Source organism: Chiloscyllium plagiosum, chromosome 18 (assembly GCF_004010195.1).
Source record: "Chiloscyllium plagiosum isolate BGI_BamShark_2017 chromosome 18, ASM401019v2, whole genome shotgun sequence".
Taxonomy (NCBI): domain Eukaryota; kingdom Metazoa; phylum Chordata; class Chondrichthyes; order Orectolobiformes; family Hemiscylliidae; genus Chiloscyllium; species Chiloscyllium plagiosum.
Window position 1 is genome coordinate 55883044 of NC_057727.1, and position 19276 is coordinate 55902319.

Below are 19276 nucleotides of genomic sequence, written 5' to 3' on the forward strand. Positions count from 1 at the left end.
ACAGACTACTCAAGTGAATTATAAATATGATAAGTTAATTCAATGTCTTGTGGCATCTGCCCACTTATAAGGAGGGTCACAAATGGGCATGTCACAGGTAGTCACTTTTATTTGCCCCATGTTTATGTAACCAAAAAAAATGACTTATCATATCTGTCAGAAATGCTTCAGAGTCAGAAAACAATGAATAACTTCAAATTACAAAAATTACATAGTTGTTTATGTACAGAGTACAATTTTCTTCTTAGGCCTACTGTGGTGCAGTGATAGTGGCCTGGTGTAAATGATATTATTTCGATGACACCTTCCTTCAGGGAAAATTATACTGTGAACATGAGATGCTCCAAGATTGTGTATATTGAGTATAATAATTCTGTATCCTTTCCAAATACTGAAATGTTCGTGGTTATCTTTGGCTTTGAGGAACCAAATGTTGGTGCAACCATCTTCATATCATCTTCATTTTATCTTCTTTTCCAGATGTACATACAGACTACCACCCTAACCATATCCATGAACCTAAGTGCTTCTGTGGCTCTGGGTATGCTATACATGCCGAAGGTTTACATCATCATCTTCCACCCAGAACAGAACGTCCAGAAGCGAAAGCGCAGCTTTAAGGCGGTGGTAACTGCAGCAACTATGTCTTCACGACTATCCCATAAATCCTCAGACAGGCCTAATGGTGAAGCCAAAACAGAGCTGTGTGAAAATGTAGATCCGAACAGTAAGTATATGGGATATATGAGCAACTTCTATTTTTGTGGTGTCTCTCTAAAGACGTGACAAGTGGCTGAACCTAATAAATTCAATGTGATGCCCATTTGCAAGCCTATTGAGTAAACAGTGCAGGGAACTCTATCTTAAGCTGATAATTTATTACATTTGTGTGCATGTTGCAGTTCTAAGCCCTTCCAAACCTATGACTCAGTTAGTATTCATAAAATTGCTTGTTATTTGTTGTGGTTAGAGGTGTAGCACTTATTTCAGTTCTCAAAATCCTTGTACTACAATATTTAGAGATGCTACTCAGGCAACCATCATACAAAGATTTGGGTCATATAAATTCAGAAATAGATACTGCAAATCTGCTTAATTTAACATCAACACTGAAAACAAACTACTAGAAATGTTTTGTTTCAACTAATTAAATGTGGCTGGCTGTATGAACTAAAGTCTACCGCTATGTCAGAAATCTATGCTCATAAAAATCATTGCCTGCTTTTAAATTATTGTTGTTGATTTGTTTGCATAATCCATTTAGTGTTAATTGCTACCAATAATTTTCTACGAACTTTGTTCATGCAATGTTAAGAGAAAAATACAAGTAAATTTCTACACAGCTAACCTTTCTTTTACCAGGAAAATTGCAATGTACAGTGAGTGGAAGAACCTGTTCAAAAAGATGCATTTGTATAAAATGGGAGCAAAATACATATATAGTAATCAATTAATTAAAAAAAGTGAAGAAATAATGAATGATAAAAGCAAAATCTTTTTCTGACAAACTAAAACGGAGAGAATATAGAATACAAAAAGATACTTTAAATTATTTTTCACTATCAGGAAGCTCAAAATAAGCATCAAATTATTAACTTCTCATTGAAGAAGCTTGACTGAAGGAAGCTATCATGTTTCCTATACAGTATTGTCAATTCTTTAAATGATTATCTACAATCCATACAGTGGGGAAACAGGCCATTTGGGCCAAGTCCACATCGACCCTCCGAAGAATGACCCTCCCAAGCCCATACCCTACTACTCTACATTTACCCCTGACCTAACCTACACATCCCTGAACGCTATGGGCATTTAGCATGGCCAATTCACCTGACCTGCACATCTTTGGATTGTGGAAGGAAACTGGAGCACCCGGAAGAAACCCACACAGATACGGGGAGAACGTGCAAACTCCACACAGGTAGTGGCCTGAGGTAGGAATCGGACCTGGGTCCCTGAAGCTGTGAGGCAGTAGTACTAACCACTGAGCCACCGTGTTCTTCCTCACATCCCCACCCCCACCAAGCCATTTTATGAGATTTAATGCAACCTATCCTGTATCTGCTTGTACAGGAGCATAACCCAGACATGAATTAGTACCTCTTTTTAATCCTAGTTAAATATTTCTGTCCTTCTCATTTATAATTACTTCAATCTCAAGGCTGATTAAGAAAATACTTGCAGAGTTTTTTTTTAATCCAGTCTCCATTCCTGTTATGTTAACAGTTGTTATCAGTGTCACTTATCTTCATCCATATGGTTTGTCTTTGCATAATGTAAAACTAACAAACTCTTTATAATAGCCAAACTTGGTGATTGTTATTGCTTCAGTGTTCTTAGATACCTTTCTCTCATATTTCATCTTCCAAATGTGGTCCTTTGCTGGCCCATCTGGGTCTTTTACAGCTCTTTTAGTTTAAAAAAAACAATTTAAATCCAGGGATTTAGCTCAGTAAACTTACCCCTTAGCCTGAGAGCAAAGTTTGTCAGCAGGCAGGTTGAACTGGATCAAGTGGATCAGTAACAAGGGTGTATGACCAGTAGACTGTCAAGTTTATTTTCTTGTCTTCAGTACAACAAATTCAATGCTTTGGCTGGAACCCAGTTTAAACTTGTCAGCCCATTGTTCTACGAATTCAATTCTTGTGGGTACTACAACCCATTTTGTATTAGTATTTTTAACATATTATAATTAAGGTGGCATAATTTGTGCTTCAGGATCATAGAGCATAGAACACTACAGCGCAGTACAGGCCCTTCGGCCCTTAATGTTGCGCCGACCAATCTGAAGCCCATCTAACCTATACTATTCCATGTACATCCATATGCTTATCCAATGACGACTTAAATGTACTTAAAGTTGGCAAATCTACTACCGTTGTAGGCAAAGCGTTCCATACCCTTACTACTCTCTGAGTAAAGAAACTACCTCTGACATCTGTCCTGTATCTATCACCCCTCAATTTAAAGCTATGCTTCCTCGTGCTCGCCGTCACCATTCTTGGAAAAAGGCTCTCCCTGTCCACCCTATCTAACTGTCTGATTATCTTATATGTCTCTATTAAGTCATGTCTCAACCTTCTTCTCTCTAACGAAAACAACCTCAAGTCCCTCAGCCTTTCCTCGTAAGACCTTTCCTCCATACCAGGCAGCTTCCGAGTAAATCTCCTCTGCGCTCTTTCCAAAGCTTCCATATCCTTACAATGCGGTGACCAGAACTGTACACAATACTCCAAGTGCAACCGCACTAGAGTTGTGTACAGCTGTAGCATAACCTCATGGTTCCAGAACTCGAACCCTCTACTAATAAAAGCTAAAACACTGTATGCCTTCTTAACCCTGTCAACCTGAGTGGCAACTTTCAAGGATCTGTGTATCTGGACACCGAGATCTCTCTGCTCATCTACACTACCAAGAATCTTACCATTAGTCCATTACTTTGCATTCCGTTTATTGTCTTTCATACTGTGATGTTGAATACAGGAAGTCAAGATTAAAATTAATCTTTGAGTGAAGGTAAATTAGACTAATTGGATCTACTAATACAACCGTTTTAAAGTCAGACATTGTTCCTTTGTTTATATTGTGATAATTTCTATATTGTGTATAATTTAAATTGATATTGAAAGTTTAATTAATGAAAGGAAGAATTGGTAAGGTTTAGGAAACTGCAAACTGAAATCAGACAAAGTACTTGAGGAATATAAAGGAAGCAAAAAATCTTAATGAAGGAAGAGGAGAGCTGAAATGGGCGTTGAAAAGTCCTTGGCAAGGAGGATTAAGGAGAATCCCAAGGCATTTTATACGTATATTAAGAACAAGAGAGTAGCTAGAGAAAGGGTCGGTCCAGTCAAGGCAAAGGAGGGAATTCGTGCGTGGAGTCAGAGAAAGTGGGTAAGATCCTTATCATCAGTGTTCACCAAGAAGAAGGGCATGGATGGTAGTAAGATTAAGGGGGGTTATGTTGATATTCTAGGGCATGCTGATATTAAGAAGGAGGAGGTGTTGGATGTCTTGGAAAAAAACAAAGATAGATAGGTCCTCAGAGCCTGATGAGATCTATTCCAAAATACTGAAGGAAGCAAAGGAGGAAATTGCTGAGGTCTTGACAGAGACATTTGTATCCTATTTAGCCACAAGCAAGGTCCCAGAACACTAGAGAATAGCCAATGTTTTTCCTTTGTTTAAGAAGGGCAACAGGATAATCCAAGAAATTACAGGCCAATGAGTCTTACATCAGCAATAGGAAAATTGTGGGGGAAGATTCTTAGGGACAGAAATTACTTGCATTTGGAAAATAATGGGGATAGTCTGCATGCCTTTTTATCGGGGAGGTCTTGTCTCACAAATTTAATTGAGTTTTTTTTGAGGAAGTGACAAAGATGCTTCATGAGGGCAGGGCAATGGATGTTGTCAATATGGTTTTTCCTTAAGCATTTGATAAGATCCCTCATTATTGTCTAGTCCAGAAGGCTAAGTCACATGGGATCTGCAGTGAGTTGGGAAGTTGGATACAAAATCAGTTTTGGAGAAAGTGAGGACTGCAGATGCTGGAGATCAGAGCTTAAAAATGTGTTGCTAGAAAAGCGCAGCAGGTCAGGCAGCATCAAAGGAGAAGGAGAATCGACGTTTCGAGCATAAGCCCTTCTTCAGGAATGAGGAGGGCGTGCCAAGCAGGCTAAGATAAAAGGTAGGGAGGAGGGACTTGGGGGAGGGGCGTTGGGAATGCGATAGGTGGAAGGAGGTTAAGGTGAGGGTGATAGGCCGGAGAGGGAGTGGGAAAGGTGTAGGTCTCAAACAGTTACAACCTCACTGTCAAAGTTTACAGCTAATGAATGGTCTGCTGTGAGTGAGTCCCCAGATAAAACCAGATGGTACTGGAGAAACTCAACAGGTCCAGCAGTATTTGTAGAGACAGAAAAACAGTTAAGGTTCTAAGTTCAGTATAACTGTTCTTTGTTACTTCCAGCAAGTCCTCAGACACTGTCCCTGCATGAGACAAAACACTGGACCATTTCTCAGGACCATCTTCTCCCATCAGCTAACACTATGTCAATGCTGGACTTAGGCTATGTCATTTTCAAAAATGTAATAATTTCTAATCTTCACCAAGGCGAAAATAATAAATGAATATCAGACCATTTATCCAAACACCCTGGTCATGATCTGGCAGATGGTGGAATTAGCCTGCTTGGCACACCCTCCTCATTCCTGAAGAAGGGCTTATGCCCAAAACGTTGATTCTCCTTCTCCTTTGATGCTGCCTGACTGCTGTGCTTTTCCAGCAACACATTTTTCAGCTACAAAATCAGTTTTGTCATGGAAGACAGAGGGGAATTGTGAAGGGGATGTTTTTACCGACTGGAGGTCTGTGATTAGTGGTGCTCTGCAAGAATCAGTGCTGGATCTCTATTGTTTGTAATCTATGTATAAATTATTTGGATGAAAATTTCCATGGTATGTTTAGTAAGTTTGCAGACCACATGAAAATTAGTGGAGTTGTCGATAGTGAGGAAGGCTGGCAAAGGATACAGCAAGGTCTAGATTAGTTGGAGAGTTGGGTAGAAAATGGGAGGTGGAGTTTAATCTGGACAAGTATTAGATGATACACCTTGCGAGTTCAAATGGGAAGTGTACAGTTTATGGCATGTCCCTTCGGAGGACTGATATACTAAGGTATCTTGGGATCCAAGTCCATAGCTCCCTGAAAGTGGCAATCCAAGTAGGTAACGTGGTAAAGAAGGCATATTGCATGCTTGCCATTATTGTCAGGGCATTGAGTATAAAAGTTGCCAAGTCATGTTGCAACTGTATGAAACTTTGGTTATTTAAAGTATTGTGTGCAGTTCAGGGCATCACGCTATAAGAAGGTGGCTTTGAAGAGGGGACAAAGGATTTCGAACAGTGCCTGGATTGGGAGTGTATTCGCTATAACGAGAGGTTGAACAAACTTGGATTGTTTTCGCAGGAGCTTTGGAGATTGAGAGGCGACCTAATAGTAGCATTTAAAATTCCGAAGGCACAGATAGGCTGGATAGAGAGAGTCTTTTCCCAGGGTGGAAATGTCAAATATTAGGGTCATAGGTTTAAGGTAAAAGGGAAACATTTAAAGGAGATATTGCAGCAAGTCTTCTGTTTTGGTGTAGAAGGTGGCAGGTGCCCGGATCATGCTGCCAGTGGAGATGGTAGGAGCAGATACAGTAGCAACATGAAAGAGGCATTTAGGCAGACACATGAACAAGCAGGGCATAGTGGGATGCAGACCATGTGCAGGTAGATGGTATTAGTTCAGAATAGCATCATAGTCAGCGCAGACATGGTGGACCACAGGACCTATTCCTCTGCTGTACTGTTCGATATTCTATTGAATAAAACTTAAGTTTTGGCAACTTGGGAGACAGAGAAAAAAGTGTGGTTGGAATACCTGTGTTTGCCTGCAATAAGAATGCAGTAACTGTAACACATAATAAACGCAAAGTACTAAATCACTGCTGAAAGGATGTGATTACTATGTGACCGTTATAGGCAGATTGCATTTTAAATGTGGACATGAGAATTAATGGGGAAGTGCCATCCCCTTTAAGCATGCTTACACATGATTAGACTATGCATCTGGAAAAGAAATTGACCTTTTTAGAACCAGAATATTAAAAGGATAAATCACAGAACAGAGACTGGCACTTAAGTGAATGCGAGGTCTAGACACTGGTAAAAGCTTAAAAATGTGTTGCTGGAAAAGCGCAGCAGGTCAGGCAGCATCAAAGAAACAGGAGAATCGACGTTTCGGGCATAAGCATTAAAAGGATAAATCACAGAACAGAGACTGGCACTTAAGTGAATGCCAGGTCTAGACACTGGTAAGAGCTTAAAAATGTGTTGCTGGAAAAGCGCAGCAGGTCAGGCAGCATCAAAGAAACAGGAGAATCGACGTTTCGGGCATAAGCCCTTCTTCAGGATGAGGCGCTCTTCCTCCAGGCATCGTGTTGCCATCTCCTCTGCCCTGAAACTCACTTTCTCCTAGACACTGGTAAGGCTGCCAATTTCCAGCAGAGTACTGGGGTCTTCAGGAAGTAGGGAATGAGCAGTGAGGGTCATCCCTTTGCTAAAATGGGTGGGAGGGCAGACCGGGGTAATCAAAGCATTGCTTTGTACATTAATTTTCAATAACATTGTCAGGTTTCCATCATCTTAAGAGTTTGTAGACTTCTGCAAATCCATTGTAAAGCGGAAGAATTTAAAAAATGGAAATAAGGAAAATGCAATGTACTTGGTAATTACAGTTTACTGTCTTGGAACAAAGTGATTTGATAATTGCCTAATAAAATGTAATTCATTTCACTGTGCTAAAGTCACATACTTTGATTTCAGAAATAAATTTGGCAGTTTGCTACCACAAATTATTAAACAAGAACAGAGGATTCTTGCTAAGCCTATTATTCATGTTACATGGAGATCTTATTAAAATTGTCTCCAATAAAAATGGTTTAATTCTGTATTTATAAACACTGTTTAAAAGATAAATGAGTTATATAGGGAACTTATGATGCAGTGAAGTAAAATTCATTGGTGACTTTGTAGCCCATCAGCAACAAAGTTAAAAGTAATTGTGAAATTGTCCTCGTTAGTTAGATTCAATGGGTCTTCACTTATAATGATCAGGTTTTGTTCAAGCTCAATTCACCTCAAGGGAGGAAGGGAAACAGGGCCTCTGGTACCTGAATGGACGAGAAAACAGCATATCTATTAAACCAATGTGATTGAAGTATTGGAAAATTTACAATGATAGTGAACTCAATGTCAAATGAGGTACAGGCTATGAAATCTTGAGAGGAAAAGCAGAACTAAAACAGAAGAAGCAAAGGGAAAATACTCAAAATAAAAAAGTATCTGAAATTTGACACGATTAAATCTCAAAACAATCCACAACCTGCAGTAATCGTTAATGGCTGTGAGGCGGATTCACACTCATCTTCATCTTTCATTGAATCCGTATAGGGTGGAAGCAACCATTCAGCCCAGCCAGTTAATACTGACCCTCCAAAAAACATCCCATCCAGAACAATCTAGCCTGTACATCCCTGGATACCATGGGTAATTTAACGTGGCCAATCCCTCTAACCTGCACAACTTTGGACTGTGGGAGGAAACCGAAGCACCTGGAGCAAACCCATGCAGACACGGCCATCTGAGGCTGGAATTGGACCTGCGATCCTGGCGCTATGAGGCAGCAGTGCTCTGCTCCTTATATAATTAAACTTATATACCATATGTAAGTTAAAACATAACTTATATAATTAAAAGGGTGCATAAACTTGTAATTACTAGCCCCAAATATCCCCAGTAGTTCTTATTTTAAGACATAAATCTATTAATGATATGGCATTTCATAGTGAGGTCGATGTGAAATACAGTTTTTGCAAAACTAATTCTGGCAGCAACATTTAGATATTCACAATTAGCCACACATCTGCTCTTTGCCTGGGGTTGCTGTATATGTGTACAGAAATAACATTGAGCACAATTAGTCTTGCCATTACTTTGACAGCAAAAGTCACCCATCTAATTTTTTGAAAAGTTGTGATAATAATGCGACTGTCTTGCTCACTCATTATTTAAATTTATGTTTATGATTCAACCATTTTCTTCCATCGTATTCGTCCTGACTATCCCTGTCACGTATTTGTATTGAATTTGTATATTTGCAATCAAAGGGGCTTTGTGTTGGTCTGAACAGAGAACAGTCCTCAGGCAGAGACAGCTATTATTGATATCAACTCCTTCCCTCCTCTGCCTGTTTATTGGAGTTTTCTGTTGATCAACAAATGGGAATAAGCTCAATACTTTATTTACCAACAAATATCCTTCTCGGGAAATATAGACTGTTAGATTTGGACGAATTTGGAAGTGCATATCCATGCCCTTTATAGTGCAACGGCAGCAGTAATTTTAACATATCCAAACAGGTGGGAAGTGGGCTTGTTTGAATAAAGCCCTACTTTATTCCCACTTTCAGTGGTTTTTAATTAAAAGTAAAACCAGAGTAGGGTGGTCATCTGCATCATTAGCTAAAGCTAATGCCATGGAGTCAGTAGACTTGCACCATCTTGAGGAAGGCATCACCAATGGGGAGAAAGGTGATATGAAGGTAATCTTCCCTCCCTTTGTTACTGCACATCACAGGGTGAAATGAAAGCCAACATGAAACAAATTCTTTAAACCAAGCAAATCAATTAAAAAATTCCATTATTACTTGCCAAAGACATTCATCACTATTGTGCATTTCCTCTGTACCCATGGGTGGCATGGTGCCTCAGTGGTTAGCACTACTGCCTCACAGGATCAGGGACCTGGGTTCGATTCCAGCCTCGGATGACTGTCTGTGTGGAGTTTGCATTTTCTCCCCGTGTCTGCGTGGGTTTCTTCTGGGTGCTCCGAATTCCCCCCACAGTCCAAGATGTGCAGGATAGGTGAATTGGTCACGCTAAATTACCCATTGAGTCGAGGGATGTGCAGGCTAGGTGAATTAGCCATGCATGGTTACAAGGATAGTGTAGAGGATTGGGTCTGTCTGGGATTCTCTTCAGAGGGTCAGTGTGGACTTAAAGTCATAGAGATGTATAGCATGGAAACAGACCTTTAGGTCCAACCCGTCCATGCCGACCAGATATCCCAACCAAATCTAGTCCCACCTGCCAGAACCTGGTCCATATCCCTCCAAACCCTTCCTATTCACATACCCATCCAAATGCCTTTTAAATGTTGCAGTTGTACCAGCCTCCACCACATCCTCTGGCAGCTCATTCCATACACGTACCACCCTTTGCGTGAAAAGGTTGCCCCTTAGGTCTCTTTTATATCTTTCCCCTCTCACCCTAAACCTATGCCCTCTAGTTCTGGACTCCCCGATCCCAGGGAAAAGAGTTTGCCTATTTACCCTATCCAAGCCCCTCATAATTTTGTAAACCTCTATAAGGTCAGCCCTCAGCCTCCGACACTCCAGGGAAAACAGCCCACAGCCTGTTCAGCCTCTCTCTATATCTCACATCCTCCAACCCTGGCAACATCCTTGTAAATCTTTTCTGAACTCTTTCAAGTTTCACAACATCTTTCCGATAGGAAAGAGACCAGAATTGCATGGCTTGTTTCCACACTGTAGGGACTCTACGATTCTATGGTCTCCCATGTGCCTTTTCCTGACCTAGGGCTGTTACTCAGTATTAACATAGGTACTATCAGCTGGTGGAAACCTAATATCTTTTGGGAAGGGAGACTATAGATGAAGTTACAGGATAATCTCGAGCTTGGAAGGGGTAGCTGGCTGACTGCTGGGCGACAGGAAAGGCATGAGCAGGTTAGCAGTGATGGGAGGATGAATGTTGTGCTCCTGAGAAATTAATATAACTGTACTCCATAATGCTACCATTACTCCTTGAGGGCTGCACCTCAGCAATCCTGTCACTGCGCCAAACATTTCAGTTTGTATGTCCATCAGCCTTTTACTGTAGGCCAACTCATCAGAGTCTCTTTGAACAGAAACATTTCTCCTTGCCCTGCTGTAGCCTACACTTGTCCAGTGTCTCATCTTGTCCAGGTGCCACTTTGGAACACATTGTTTCTGGTTAAGTGTGAGTACAAGTGATGGAAGTCTCTTCAGCACCACTGTTTTCTTTGTATTCCTTAACTTGATGCCGCAGTACTGCCTGGCCAGTTGTGTATCTGAAAGTAGGAATGGGTAGAATGACCATGACAGGTGGGTTGGAAAGTTAAACATCCATGTTACACCATCTGAAGCTTGTAATCTAGAAAAGAGCTTTGTGTGAGGTAGAAGTGGGATGTAAGGAGGATTAAGTACCTATCTACTGTCAATTTCAGTGGCTTCAGCACTCTAATTGGCTTGTTCCTCACTGGTTAGGTGCTGCAGCTGTGCAGCACCTTGTTCTTCAAGGGATAGGGATCTGAGTCGATAAGCATGATGTGATGTCTTTGGCTGATGTGCTTTTCTCATTGTATAGCTAGCAGTGTGCAAGCTCTGAGGGTGTGTCTGTGTGCCTTGCAGCAGTGCTAATTATATGAAGATGAGGTGAAGCCGAGGTATGAGTGGTAATTAATAGAGATTTTTGGTAAGTGACGAATGAGAATGTGGTGTCTTTAGCAGTGTGTGAAACGAATGTTGCAGTTCTCGGGGATGGTGTGTGAAAGTACATTCACTGATCTTGAATACTTTTGTGAGGTCATTAAACATCTGTGGTACTAGGTTTGGGTCTCTGATTCTGGGAGCCGTATGTTCCCATTGTCTTTGCAATTTTTTTTTCCCCGAGAGCTTCCTAGTTCCCAGCAGCTAGAAAAGCTTTCTCATCCTGTCCACTCCTGCCACTTCTGTTGATTTATTATTATTACTTAGTATTTATTGATGAACCTAGCTCTTTTATGCCATTCCTGTGTTGTTCCCTGGCCACATCTGCTTTGAAGATAACTTTGAGCACTTCCTTCAATTAAAATGCAGTCATTTTATATGCTGTTTATTTCACTTAATACTATTCAGCAGTTCCCAGTGTTCAATGTCATTTGCAATTCATCTCCTGAACAGATTGATCTCTGTAGATTCCTTTGAATTATACCTACTACTTTGAAAGACTCAAATTTTCCTCAAGTATAATTTTTTTTTTGCAAGGTGATGTCTTTTAATAAACATAAGAAAAGCTCCCAATAGTGTCTCGTGCAGGCCATTTGAAACTAGAGTCATGTTTCAAGTTTTTGAGCACTGAAGTCCCACCAAATTGAATTATTGGATAACTAATTTTTATAGTGCTCAAACACCTTCGAATCATCAAAAGCAGGCTGTCACACTATTGATGCCTAGTCGCAAACCATTCTCTACTTTCTATTCAAGTTGTCACTCGGTCTTTAATTGCAAAGAGTTTCATTGTGAGATGTGAGACAGGTGTGAATGATGTTATCAAATGCCTTCTGCATTGAGATGTAACATATCATCTGCATTAACTTCAAACACAAATTCAAAAGCATCTTCAAACATCACCAATGCATTTTGCACATTAATGAATGCTTTTAATGAATCCATGTTTTACTTTGAGTCATTATTCCCACACCGTGAATCTCAGATATCCCGTTTGTAATAAACTCTGAGTTTGTTTTTTGCCGAATACCAAATGTCAAGCCATCAGATTGGCAATAATTTGGATGGTGCTGTTGTTTTTAAATCAAACTCAGCCAAATACATTGCAAAGTGCCACTACCAATAACATAATGTAAATTTAACTTCTTAATCCAAAATCTGTGCATTCAGTTAACTAAAATTTAGGAGAAATTATCCATCATCCACAAGCATCAAGTTGGATTTAATTAAAAAAGCGTACTCTTTATTTTTACCCAAAGAGACTAATTTAATATTTATTAATCATTCTTGATGCAGATTATGGTTTAAATGGAGTAAAACATTCCTGCTTATCAATACTTCAATCCAACCATTTGGCAATAGTCATGTTCATTTCATTATGTTCACAATGATTCACATCTCTGAAAATGCTAATCCATCTGATAACATTCATCCACAACGTGCTGCCACACACAGCTGCTCTTTTTTTCTCCACTTTAAACTTTTGATTCATCAGCATAAACTCATTCAACCATATGGCTTGCACTCATTCATAAACTTTCTACTACTTTCTTGCCCATTTACTGAATGTTGTTTCATTTTGCAAATAATTAGGTAACATATCCAAAATGCTGCATATACGTTCTTTAGCTTCTTGGCAATGTATACCTTACTGATCTTTATTTTGCTCTCAAGTTCCCAGGCCAGAGTGGCAGCCGGCAATCTCCATCAATGAAAATCTGTGTAAAGATACCATCATAATCTCACAAAGTTCCATCTTCACTTGTACTGGGCCAGCAAATGCTTATTTAGATTTGTCTTGCTATTTGCAACTTCTGTTAAATGTTCTTGCATTTTCTTGCCATTTAATCTCTTTGAACTGATGACCAACTCTGACTTCTCATTTCATAGAACATTACAGCGCAGTACAGGCCCTTCGGCCCTTAATGTTGCGCCGCCCTGTCATACCAATCTGAAGCCCATCTAACCTACACTATTCCATGTACGTCCATATGCTTGTCCAATGATGACTTAAATGTACTTAAAGTTGGCGAATCTACCACCGTTGCAGTCAAAGCATTCCATACCCTTACTACTCTCTGAGTAAAGAAACTACCTCTGACATCTGTCCTGTATCTATCACCCCTCAATTTAAAGATATGCTTCCTCGTGCTCGCCGTCACCATTCTTGGAAAAAGGCTCTCCCTGTCACCCTATCTAACCCTCTGATTATCTTATATGTCTCTATTAAGTCACCTCTCAACCTTCTCTCTAACGAAAACAGCCTCAAGTCCCTCAGCCTTTCCTCGTAAGACCTTCCCTCCATACCAGGCAGCATCCTAGTAAATCTCCTCTGCGCTCTTTCCAAAGCTTCCACATCCTCCTTATAATGCGGTGACAGAACTGTATGCAATACTCCAAGTGTGGCCGCACCAGAGTTTTGTACAGCTGTAGCATAACCTCATGGTTCCGGAACCTGATCCCTCTATTAATAAAAGCTAAAACACTGTTTGCCTCCTTAACAAACCTGTCAACCTGGCTGGCAACTTTCAAGGATCTGTGTACCTGGACACCGAGATCTCTCTGCTCATCTACACTACCAAGAATCTTACTATTAGCCCAGTACTTTACATTCCAGTTACTCCGACCAAAGTGAATCACCTCACACTTGTCCGCATTAAACTCCATTTGCCACCTCTCAGCCCAGCTCTACAGCTTATCTGTAACTCTCTGTAACCTACAACATCCTTTCTCACTATCCACAACTCCACCGACCTTAGTGTCATCTGCAAATTTACTAACCCACCCTTCTCATCCAGGTTGTTTATAAAAATGACGAACAGCAGTGGACCTAACACCGACCCTTGCGGTACACCACTGGTAACTGGACTCCAGGATGAACATTTCCCATCAACCACCACCTTCTGTCTTCTTTCAGAAAGCCAATTACTGATCCAAACTGCTATATCTCCCACAATCCCATTCCTCCGCATTTTGTACAAAATCCATATACAACCCACATCAATCAGTTTACTCTCATCTACCTGTTTGATCACCTTCTCAAAGAACTCAATAAAGTTTGTGAGGCACGAATTACCCTTCACAAAACCGTGCTGACTATCCCTGATCAAATTAATCTTTTCTAGATGATTATAAATCCTATCTCTTACAACCTTTCCCAAAAACTGAAGTAAGGCTCATTGGTCTATAATTACCAGGATTGTCTCGAATCCCCTTCTTGAACAGGGGAACCACATTTGCTATCCTCCAGTCTTCTGGCACTATTGCTGCAGACAATGACAATTTAAAGATCAGTGCCAAAGGCTCGGCAATCTCCCCCCTGGCTTCCCAGAGGATCCGAGGATAAATCCCATCCAGGCCCAGGGGATTTATCTATTTTCACACTCTGCAGGATTTCTAATACCTCTTCCTTGTGAACCTCAATCTCACCTAATCTAGTAGCCTGTATCTCAATAATCTCCTCGTCAACATTGTCGTTTTCTAGAGTGAATACTGTGGAAAAATATTCATTTAGTGCTTCCCCTATCTCCTCTGACTCCACACACAACTTTCCACTACTATCCTTGATTGGCCCTAATCTTACTCTTGTCATTCTTTTATTCCTTAAATACCTATAGAAAGCCTTAGGGTTTACCCTGATCCTATCCACCAACAACTTCTCATGTCTCCTCCTGGCTCTTCTGAGCTCTCTGTTTAGGTCTATCCTAGCTATTTTGTAACCCTCAAGTGCTCTAACTGAGCCTTTGCATCTCATCCTAACATAAGCCTCCTTCTTCCACTTGACCAGAGATTCCACTTCCTTCATAAACCCCAGCTCCCGCACTCTACAGCTTCCTCCCTGCCTGGCAGGCACATACATATCTAGGTCACACAGTAGTTTTTCCTTGAATAAGCTCCACATTTCTAATGTGTCCATCCCCTGCAGTTTCCTTCCCCATTCTATGCTTCCTAAACCTTGCCTAATCACATCGTAATTGCCTTTCCCCCAGCTGTAACTCTTGCCCAGTGGTATACACCTATCCCTTTCTATCACTAAAGTAGATATAACAGAATTGTGATCGCTATCACCAAAGTGCTCACCTACTTCCAAGTCTAACACTTGGCTGGGCTCATTACCCAGTACCAAATCTAATGTGGCTTTGCCCCTTGTTGGCCTGTCTACATACTGTGTCAGAAAGCCCTCCTGCACACATTGGATAAAAACTGACCCATCTATCGTACTCGTACTATAGTGTTCCCTGTCAATATTGGGAAAGTTGAAGTCCCCCATGACAACTACCCTGTGTCTCACTCCTGCATCTCATTCCTGCTATCCTATTTCACATTTTAAAAGGAGGAAAGAGAACATGGCATACATTTATATGATACTTTCAAGGCAGCTGGCTATCTGAAAGCATGTTATAGCCAATAAAATAGTTTAAGGGTAGCCACTGTTGTCATGTAAGTAATTTTTATTGACAGATCAAACCCTCACAAGCATATGAACGAGATAGCCTAGGCCCTAACTTTTATCTGATTTAAAGGCAGGTGTAAAGTGTTGTGTTGCAGATGTAATTTGATTGGTTATGTTACCAGGCTTTAAGCAAAACACCCATTTTTCTTGCCCTACAGTTACAATACAAACAAAGAAGAATTGGCAAAATGTTAATGCTGTTAACAGAATAATAGATTATGTAACTACTAAACAGCAACTGTTAACATCCTATAAACACACCCCTTGGCAATGGCAACGTTAGTAAAACAGTTTGTCTCACATGTAATTCAGGTTGAGACACCGATATGGCAGCTCCCACAACCAAATTCAGAACCACAGTAACTACTGAAAACTAAACTAAAGCCCTAGTTCTGTGGGGGGTCTGACTCCACCCATTCATGCTGCTTCTATTATTTCAACATTTAAAAAAAACTAGGCCGCACGGTCTGTTTACTTGATTAGCTTTAAATAGACAGCTCAGCACCTCCGTCTTAAAAGCTCTCTTCACAAAACCAGGACAAAATATACCTCTTAAAGTCAATAAAATAGAGTCGCCAAGTTGTGAACAGCAACTTCCCACAAATACCAAAGAAAACCCCCTCACCCTTCCTGAAAATGTTATCTTTTACATTCACCTGATCAGGCTCCTGGGACCCCTGTATACTGTACTACATGAAAAATGGCACCTCCAATACTCCTTCAGTACCACAATGGAGCATTAACCCTGATTTTCATTCAAAACTAATTCTCTCAAGAGCAGAATTCACCTTATTGGCTGTTTCTTCATTTCTTAAGAGTTTTCTTAATCGAATTATTTACCTTTCCAGCTTACAAAGTGCTTACAATGTTTTATTTCTCTAATGTTAAGTTTCTTGAGCCTCCCTTCCAATCTAATCCTCTCTATCATGTTCACTCATGCTTAAAGCATCTCCATTAAATCAAGGGCTTTATTTTGCACTTTTAGTTAACTTTTAGTCAAGATTTTTACTCTAGTTGGAAATTGAATAATAAATGACTAAATCTAAGATAACCGTTATTGTCATGCATAAGTTTTAAGGTTTCTATAAAATTTATTTTGTTAGCTCTAATGATGTATTTAATGTGATCAGTTTAGCATTCACAGTTTGCCTTATAATCCTTTATATCACTTATATGTCACAGTTCACGATTAGATTCCCTACAGTGTGGAAACAGGCCCTTTAGCCCAACAAGTCCACACCGACCCTTGAAAGAGTAACCCACCCAGACCCATTCCACTATCCTATATTTGCCCCTGACGAATGCACATAACATTATGGACAATTTAGCATAGCCAATTCGCCTGACCCGCACATCTTTGAATTATGGGATTACCCAGTTTAGGTGGCTCAGTAATTGGTGATAATCTCCAATACACTGGCTCAAAGCCTGCAGACCACATATGGACACCACAAAAAGAGAGGTGAAGACTTGGACCATGATCCAAGGTGGATACATGCTGTTTTTGAAAAACAAAATCAATGAGCATCCTACCCTTAGTTAGTTAATCTGTAGAAACACAGTTGCACTAAATGAGTACTTTGGATGAGTACTTCACAAGTTGTAATATTCATAAATATGGGCCAAGTGCAGGAAATTGGGATTTGTGCACTTTTAGTAGTGATGTCGGTGTAGACTCAATAGGCCAAAGGGCCTTTTCTGCACTGTATGAATCTATGAAATGACCATTTCTTCACTCTGAAGCCCCAATTTGAATTGGTCCTGTCTAGCAGAAACCAGCTCAGTGGACAGCTAAAATGTAATCAGTCACTGAGCTCCTCTGATCCATAAGAATATAAGGAGCAGGAGTGGATCGATAGCACTTTGAACAGGCTCCACCATTCAATATGATCAGATGGATCTTCACCTTCAACTGCACTTTCCCAGCTGAAAATCTCCCTATCTCAGCCTTAATTATATTCAGTGATGGCGCACTCACATCCCTCTGGGATTCCATAGACTCCCAGCCTTCAAGTAAATTAGCTTATCTTCATCTCAGTCATAAATGATGGCCCTTTTTCCTGAAACTGCACCCTGTGTTCTGCACCCCCCAGTCAGGAAACAATTGCTGAGTACCCATGCTGTTCAGTCTCTTCAAAATCTTCTATGTTTCAGATGTTACAATTCATTTGAGATGACAGTTCATACAATACATGTCAATTTTATTTGTCTTTGTGATGGCTAAATAATAAAAACAATGTTGTGCATTGGAAATCAAGAGTTTGATGGGATCAATGCTCCCATTGGACAAATGATGAATGTGAGTAAAGATGCTAAGGCTGAAGTTATTTCTTCCTTTGAGCTCTGCTGACTATGCTTGGGTGTATTTTTTTTAGATTAGATTACTTACAGTGTGGAAACAGGCCCTTTGGCCCAACAAGTCCACACTGACCCTCTGAAGAGGCAGCCCACCCAGACCCATTCCCCTCCATTTAACCGCTGACTAATGCACCCAACCTACACATCCCTGAACACTGTGCACAATTCAGGATGGCCAACCTGCAAATATTTGGATTGTGGGAGGAAACTCACGCAGACACTGGGAGAATGTGCAAACTACACAGACAGTCACCCGAGGTGGAAATCAAACTCTGGTCCCTGGCGCTGTGAGACAGCAATGCTAACCACTGGCTCACCATACCTATTCTCAGCCAACTCCCACAAAGATGCATATTTTTCGGGAGGAATCACTGTAGTCTAATTTTGAAGGAGGAACCTTCTCTTTCTCTCAAACATCAGATGATTTGATTTATTATTTCCACACACACCAAGAAACAGAGCAAAGTATTATTTTGTGTGTGCTGACCAGAATATAGTGTTACAGGTAAGGACAAGCCAGGGAACTATAGACCGACCTCGGTGGTGGGCAAGTTGTTGGAGGGAATCCTGAGGGACAGGATGTACATGTATTTGGAAAGGCAAGGACTGATTAGGGATAGTCAACACGGCTTTGCGCTTGGGAAATCATGTCTCACAAATTTGATTGAGTTTTTTGATGAAGTAACAAAGAAGATTGTTGATGGCAGAGCAGTAGATGTGAACAATATGGACTTCAGTAAGGCGTTCAACAAGGTTCCCCATGGGAGACTGATTAGCAAGATTAGATCTCATGGAATACAGGGAGAACTAGCCATTTGGATACAGAACTGGCTCAAAGGTAGAAGGCAGAGGGTGGTGGTGGAGGGTTGTTTTTCAGACTGGAGGCCTGTGACCAGTGGAATGCCACAAGGATCGGTGCTGGGCCCTCTACTTTTTGTCATTTACGTAAATGATTTGGATGTGAGCATAAGAGGTACAGTTAGTAAGTTTGCAGATGACACCAAAATTGGAGGTGTAGTGGACCTCCGATTACAACAGGATCTGGACCAGATGGGCCAATGGGCTGAGAAGTGGCAGATGGAGTTTAATTCAGATAAATGCGAGGTGCTGCATTTTGGGAAAGCAAATCTTAGCAGGATTTATATACTTAATGGTAAGGTCCTAAGGAGTGTTGCTGACCAAAGATACCTTGGAGTGCAGGTTCATAGCTCCTTGAAAGTGGAGTCGCAGGTGGATAGGATAGTGAAGAAGGTGTTTGGTATGCTCTCCTTTATTGGTCAGAGTATTGAGTGCAGGAGTTGGGAGGTCATGTTGAGGCTGTACAGGACATT

At 40.7% G+C, this 19276-nt stretch overlaps 1 protein-coding gene across 6 annotated transcripts in view; it reads left to right on the top strand.

The window, feature by feature from the left end:
• The window catches only part of LOC122559107 (metabotropic glutamate receptor 7-like), a 736921-nt gene that overhangs the window by 681452 nt on the left and 36193 nt on the right, over window positions 1-19276 (top strand). For all 6 annotated transcript variants that reach the window (XM_043708410.1, XM_043708414.1, XM_043708411.1 and 3 more), the window contains exon 8: window positions 481-727. In XM_043708410.1, coding sequence (XP_043564345.1) covers window positions 481-727 — 247 coding nt within the window. The remainder of the gene's footprint in view (window positions 1-480; window positions 728-19276) is intronic.